The sequence below is a fragment of the Cryptomeria japonica genome, chromosome 9, assembly GCF_030272615.1.
Source record: "Cryptomeria japonica chromosome 9, Sugi_1.0, whole genome shotgun sequence".
NCBI classification, from domain to species: domain Eukaryota; kingdom Viridiplantae; phylum Streptophyta; class Pinopsida; order Cupressales; family Cupressaceae; genus Cryptomeria; species Cryptomeria japonica.
Genome location: NC_081413.1, coordinates 189,406,403 through 189,413,753, shown reverse-complemented (window position 1 = coordinate 189,413,753; position 7,351 = coordinate 189,406,403). Strand labels below are relative to the sequence as shown.

General features: G+C 35.0%; 2 protein-coding genes across 2 annotated transcripts in view; one reads left to right on the top strand and one right to left on the bottom strand.

Annotated features, from left to right (window-relative positions):
- Window positions 1-1,962: 1,962 nt before the first annotated feature.
- On the bottom strand, window positions 1,963-3,664 carry LOC131858192 (putative L-type lectin-domain containing receptor kinase V.6). The gene is made up of 2 exons (XM_059211312.1): window positions 3,407-3,664; window positions 1,963-3,246 (listed from the first exon to the last, which is right to left on the bottom strand). Exons 1-2 carry the CDS (start codon window positions 3,491-3,493, stop codon window positions 2,776-2,778), a joined length of 558 nt encoding a protein of 185 aa, XP_059067295.1. The 5' UTR covers window positions 3,494-3,664; the 3' UTR covers window positions 1,963-2,775.
- An 867-nt stretch (window positions 3,665-4,531) lies between these two features.
- The window catches only part of LOC131858331 (L-type lectin-domain containing receptor kinase SIT2-like), an 11,859-nt gene continuing 9,039 nt past the window's right edge, over window positions 4,532-7,351 (top strand). The window contains exon 1 of the mRNA XM_059211534.1: window positions 4,532-4,556. Coding sequence (XP_059067517.1) covers window positions 4,532-4,556 — 25 coding nt within the window. The remainder of the gene's footprint in view (window positions 4,557-7,351) is intronic.

Genomic DNA, 7,351 nt, shown 5'->3' with positions numbered 1-7,351 from the left:
TTTTTTTATTGGTATAAGATTGAATATTGTATGGATTATATATTTGAATTTATATCTATCTTCTAATTAATTTCTTGTTTTCATATTGATTGAAAGTGTCATTTGTAAATACGAGTTTTAGAGGCTTGAAAAGTATTATATAAAATGTGATGTCAAAACTAGTCTTGGTTCTTGCTTTATATTTTGTCTCTTGGACTTGTGACAAAACATAATCTTTGTAGAAGCATAATTAGAAGTGAGTTACAATCTAATGTTATGAAGAGTGAGGTTGTGGATATTTATAATTTAAGACAATGTGTAGATTACCTTCCAAAATAGTTATTTAAAGATTCCATGCCGAGAGAATATAAAAAACAATTATTTGCTCATCTTGGATTACCATAAGGTGCTAGAACCATTAGTACAATTATTTTTAGAAAATATTACCTTTCTCAACATGATGAAACATTATTTACTTGTAATAGACTTCACCTCTTGCTTTTCCTCAACCTAGCCAAATGTTGTCATTTCACCCTAAAAGGAGATAGAATGGTATCATTAGACACTAAAATATAATCAAATAGTGTTTCTAATTTGATTTGTTTTACAACAAATTTGTTAATAAATAGAGTAAAAACTCAATGGTAAGCAAGGCATTATAGGTAAAAGGCAAACCATCCAAAAAAAGAAGAGGTTATGGTATTACAAATCTATAAAAGACCCCTAAAAACTAATTATTCGAACTATTATTACAAAACAAAATAAATAAAGTATATACCTATTTTTGTGGGTACTCTAGAGATCTTAAAAGGATGTCATAGATGAAAGCATTTTGATCAATTAAATTACACAATACTCTACTACAGTGTCCAATATTGATGCATAGAATCAAGCATTGAGATGATTGACAACCAACATGGCAATATTTTTTTTTTTAAAGGTAGTCACACGAGTACATGCTCTCTTGAAAGCCTCGAAACACTATAAAGGTTATACGATTTTTCAAAAGGGAAAAATAAAATTCTCAAAGTGACTTGGAGTTTGCAACACTTAAAGCCTATAAATTAAATCCATTGAGAGGATCCTCGGATTTAAGAGCATACCTCTAGAGATGCATGGATACATATCAAGACATTATGCTAATTTGTTATTCCTTTTTTTTAATGCACAATAATCATATCTCCAATAATGAACAAGGTAAGCACTTGCAACATACTCTATAATGTGTCTACCTTTACACAATCTTCTATACTAGTTAAAGAAAAAGAAAAGGAGATGTATCTAAGCATATATTTTGGAACCCAAGATTGGAGATTGGATTTAATTACTTATTTTAGATGAGTTGCTCATCTTGTAGAAAGAGAAGGATGCCATGGATGGAGATAGTGATATGATAGTGGAATAGGGTGAGAAATAGGTGGAAAATGCTTCATCCTTATAAAACTACCTAACATACACAAGCAAAATTAACAACCCCATAAATATACATCAATATCACTCATACTTAGATCTAACCTATGCAATGTCGAATGTAATTTGATTTGGAACATAGCATGCAAGCTACAAACATGTGTTACACATAGGCATTTCAAAACAACAATAGATACCTCTAATGTATTAAGCGTCATGGATTTGATAACTATCATAAATTGGAAGTTCAGCTATCCAACCCCTAGAATGTACCAAAACATCATTATTCTTTATACATTACAAATGCATTATAATAGATGTTTGATGGATTTTAGAAGTTCAAATTTCATTTACTCATATAACCGTCACGAATCCAAACCATCTAGATATCTGATGAGAATTGTGACAAAGGTGATCTATTCACTTTTACCCATCAAATTTTAATTTCTAGCTTTGTAGGCAGAAGCTTCGAAAGATCTTCTTTATTCGACAACAAAAACATATTTCTAATCTTCATAAAATGTTTGTAGATTAAAGCTTACAAAGACATTAGATTCAAAAAATATTTACATTACATAATACTTTTTAAATTTCATTGGTGGTCTTCGGACATGTAGTGCTACGGTTAAAACACTTCGTTGGTGAAGCGGCCACCAAGGTTCAAATCCATGCTAGGTCTTTGTGCTCGCAAAGCCTTGTGCCTTCGTTGGGTCGTTGTGCTCGCAGATTTGAACAAGTGAAGTGTGGGGATGAAGTCCCCCGTTTGTGGCCTCACTAGTTCATAGCTTCAGGTCAAAAGCATTTACCCCTTAAATAAAAATAAAAAATTCATTGCTGGTCATATATTATTATGACTGTTAAAAAATAAATTATGTTTGCAACTGTACACTGAAGAAGTTAAGACATTTGCTGTGGACGAATGTAGAATAGATGGAAGAAAGAACCCCAACTGCGTCATTCAGACGTAGCAGCAAACGAATTCAACTCTGCAATGTCGATGTAAGAATTCTTAATAGCTGAGGACACAGGAAGATCCACAGGCAAAGTACCCTCACCGCAAAGAATCTACAAAACCTGTTTTATGCTGGGCCTCTCTTGTGGGTCAGGGTTTGAACACACAAGCCCTAATACAAGCACAATCTCAGCCTCGCCCTTATCATAATCCCCCCCAAGCCTTTGATCAACGGCTTCCAGTAACCTTTGATTTGCATATAAATCCCAAACCCACTGAACCAAAATCACACCTTGGGCATCTACAGGCTTCCTTTCGCAGGCAACCTCTAGCATAAGAGCCCCAAAGCTGAACACGTCTATGGAAGGAGAAGCCTTACTAGACTGTATAAGCTCAGACGCAATGTACCCCAGCGTGCCCACCACATGAATAGTTTAGGGGTCTTCACTCTGATCATATAACCTTGCCAGAGCAAAGTCCCCCACTCGGCCATTCAGATCATGGTCCAGTAATATATTGCTGGGCTTAATGTCTCTGTGCACCACTCTTTTTTCCCACTTCTCGTGTAAGTAAAGGAGCTCGGTTGCTACATCTGTGAGAATTTTGTGTCTCTGAGGCCATGTAAGATTAAATTCCGGACTGAGCAGATTTCTGTCAAGGCTTCCGTTGGATATGTGGTCATAGACGATGAAGAGGCGCTTGTTTTTTCTGCACCAGCCCCTGAGGCGTACCAGGTTGCGGTGCTGCAGACGCCCAAGGCTGGAGATTTCTGCCATGAATTCCTCATTTCCTTCTGTGCAGTCTTTTGTGATACATTTCACGGCGACTTCTTCGCCGGAAGGCAGAGTCCCCTTGTATACACACCCAGAGCGCCCACAGCCCAGAAAATTGTCATCCCTGAAACCCTGCAATAAAACACAACGGTAAAAAAAACCAAATCTTTCAGAAGTTTCAGTGAAAGCATGTTTTTGAACATCAAATGATATGCTTGTATTGTGTTAGGCAAATGGAAGTTAAGCTGAAAACATTTGTCGATTATCAACTTTTCCTTCCATTCATTCTTACCTTTGTAGCAAGTTTGAGTTCCCTGTAACCAAATCTGTGTGGCCAATATTGGAGCTCCCATTTTTCATGGAATTTAATGTATTCCATTTTTTTAAGCCAATAAAATGTGCCTGAAATGAGTCCCAGGATGAGAGTTGTTGAGCATATTATAGTGGTGGATACGAACTTTGCATTAGTGTAAAATTTGCAACTTTTTACATGAAAGGAGGGGAGATGCAAGATATCTAAATTTGGAGCCTTGTTTGTTTCAGTTGTAAATCTCCATGCCAAAATGTAATGATCTTCAACTAGAGGGGAATTACCTGTTTATGTAAGATAATTCAATGTTATCTTAGATAATTATAAGGAAAAAAAAGGTGTATGAAATTTCCATTCATAAATCATTTTTAAGATATAATACGTGCACAATATTTTCTCTATTGACTGTGAAATAGTACTACTAAAAACTATAAACAATTAGATCTGAAACCTCTTAAACATGAGAGAGTTTTTTGCCTTTAAGCAATATCAAATTTATCTTGCTTTCTATAAGATATACACGGTGTCATTTCGTTTTCTTTCTTTCTAACAAATATTTGTTGCTTGTACTAGTTATGTCTATTGATAAAATGTCTTATAGTTTTCAATATTAAACAAAAATTGGCTATTATAATGGGAAATTGGCATCTTCAAGGGTGTGACTAAAGTCATAGATACATATGTGAACATATAAAAGTCGTGTCAAATGTTTTAACCAAATATCTCAATGAAAAATGTCATGGAATAAAATCTGTATGCAGGAAAAGTGGGCGAATAAAACTTAATATGTGAAAATTTAGTTAAATACTAGTCCACACATACACACAGGACTTCTTGATGCAAGCTATGGAGTAACGTAGTGTTACTCAGCTTCCCAAGGAGGGTCCCATGGTTCTCTATCTCACAATGTCCCTCAAACCAACGTTTTTGCTCTCAGATCACTGAGCAAAATGGTTTAGGGATGGCAAATATGAGAATGAGAGATGCTTTTGCTAAATTTAGTATGAAATAGATGTTAAACTATGTATGATGCTAGAAATGCAATAAACTAAATGATAAGATGACAGGGTTAGTATGAATACTATCCTAGCATACTATATTTAGTCTATGATCGAGCTATATGATAAAGAAGGTAATCTAAACATGCATATTTGATCTAAAAGAGGCTAAATGAAGAGCATAAAGATGATGAAAAAGCTTGAGAGTATTTGAGCATAAGTATAATGCTTCAAATTTGAAAGATGATTGTTAAGAATGGAGGAATGAGGGCTCTATTTACAGCACAAACAGGGCAATGGATGGTCAGGATTGAAAGGTTTAATCAAGGGCCAGGTTTGAAAGTTGGGGATCCATGTGCACAATTTGTACCAATGAAATGGTGACAAGTGTCAACATAGGATTGGGTTGAGAGAAGAGGTTGGAGGCATTAAAGGCCTGAGAAGACCTCATAGTTATCTAAAGGCTAAGGGTCAAGTCTAAGTTAGGCTTACACACTAGATTAAGAGTTAATCCAAGGATAAACCTTTGTGCAAATGATTAAGAGATAATCATGGTCAAAGCATTAATGGCCTGATGAGACCCTTGGGTTGGATAGAGGTTGAGTCAAAACAAATGTTTTAACCATGTGGGAAGGTTTGAATTAACCATTAATGGTTATTGGAGACTTTAGGGATTAAGTGGTTGAAGGTTGGAAGCCTTTAATGGTTTTCAAAGACTTTAAGGGTTTTAGTGGTTGAAGGTTGAAAACCTTCAATGGTTATCAAAGACTTTAAGGTTTTTGAGAAGTGACATCCCTTTGCTTAGGGATGTGACAAAGTTTAGAGGAGGGTTAGGTTAATTAGAAGCAATTAGAAGATTCTAGAAGGGATTAGAAAGGGGTTTGGGATTTTGCAAGTGGATGGAGGGATAATAGGATTTGATTGAATTAAATGTTTTAATTCAATTTGGTTGCCATTTGGGGAAATTAAATAAATTAGATTTATTCAATTTAAGATAACTATTTAATTAAATTTGAATTTAATTAAAAGTGGATAGGAGGATTTATTTGAATAAAATGATTTATTCATTAAATGGATATAGTGAATTTTATTTAAATAAATTGAGTAATTTACTTAATAAAATAGAAGAATGTAGACAATTTAATTAAATTGGATTTAATTAAATAGAGAAATGAACATAAAATATTCATTTAGGAATATGGTCATTTTTATATGTCTACATTTTGCCCCTCTTTGAAGTGACGTGTGTGCACATGTTATTTCAAAGAAAATGATGTGTTTTTGTGATTTTATGATCAAATGCAGTTTTTGTTGTGTCGCTCTTTTGATTTGCAAGTCGTGCCCCAGATTCGATGTGTGATGCCCCCTTGGGAGATGAATCAATTTTGAAAATTTTTGATTTAATTTGATGAAGTTCGTATGATGTGTAGGATTTCGTGTATGTAAAAAGTGTATAGATTGATTCATCTCCCGATAAGTTATATCGGTTTTGGTATAGGGGAGACCGTGACCATATTACAGGGTCAGTCGGTTAACCCTAATTTCATTTTCCTCCTATAAAAGGGATTTAGGGGTTGATTTAGGTTCATTTGTGCTTTGTTGATTGTGAAGAAAGAGAATTTGCTCTGGAGAGAAAATACCAATTCCCTATCACAGACACCGTTTCGAGCGCGTTCGGAGGGTACCGGAGGCCTGTAGCGCGTGGACCACCAGTAAGTCAACGTTTTTGGCCCCTTTTTGATTTTTTGTTTTGTCGTTTTTGGTCATTTTTTTGAATTTCAAAGTTCAGGTATTTCGTTTTAGCGCGTCTAAGGTCCACAGTAGCGCATGCGAAGTGTGAAGTAGCGCATCAAGTTTAAATTTAGGAGTTGCGTCCGAAAATCGTAGGTTAGCGCATGAAACTTTTAGGTTAGCGCATGCAAGGAAAATAGCGCATGTGAGGTATTAGGTAGCGCTTCGCATCAACAAGGTAGCGCATAGGTGTGACCTAGCGCATAGGAGCCGCTGGGGGTTCGCATAGGGAAGGGGGTTTAGGTGGGAAAACAGTGTTGGAATTTACTTGCTTTCAAGATTCCACGTTCAAATAAGGAAGATTTGAAGAAAAATGATGGAATCCAAGGTCGGTGGATGGCCCGCCACAAAGCTCTTTTGTATTTTTGTTGGTTTGTGTATGGTCCATCGTTTTTGGCTCTTTTGTATTTTGGTTTGTGTTTTCGCGCAGCGGACTGAATAAGTGAGGAACATGTGCAAACTCTTGTATTGCACGGAACAAGTGCCACCTTCTTATTGGCTATTTACTCTCTATTCCCTATTCTTTTTTCGGTGTTTTTATTTCTTATGTAGATCAATAGAATCAATTGGTCCTCACGTCCAATAGCATTTATTACCAACCATCAATTTGAGAGATTCAAAAGAATGAATATCTTCATGGTGAATGGTATGTTTAATTGTCTCATTTATTATTTTGTTAATCTTTTATTTTCTTTCAATTGAAAACTTTCTACATAGAAAATTCAATATTTTCTTAAGTTTAAGACTATTTGATAGGCCCTATAGATTTTATTCATCAGATGTTAGATATAATGCATGTGTATGATTATCAAGAGTAAAAAGTAATGAAATGATATGATTGTTGTTATGAGAAGTATCTCTAGAGACCAACACATTTTGTAGGAAAAATGGTCAAAGACATCATACAGTTTTTTTACAATTGAATAACTGCAAAAGTAGTAGGTGTTCTTGCAGTCGAGTAGCATGGATTGAGATTATAGGTATTGCACGTGTTGAGGTGTCCACCTAAGTACTGACATGAGACTCCTAGCACCAATAGGCATCTTAAATATCTATAATACTTCTATCATAATCATCATCAATTATTTCTTTTATTTTTGTCCTAGTAATAAAGTTCTTTTATGATGGATATGGAAGC

Bases quoted from the DNA above. Each gene is read 5' to 3' on its own strand.
- LOC131858192 (XM_059211312.1), bottom strand. From the start codon at position 3,493: ATGGAATACATTAAATTCCATGAAAAATGGGAGCTCCAATATTGGCCA. The intron at 3,247-3,406 runs GTAAGAATGAAT...GTTTTATTGCAG, and splicing joins AACTCAAACTTGCTACAAAG to GGTTTCAGGGATGACAATTT.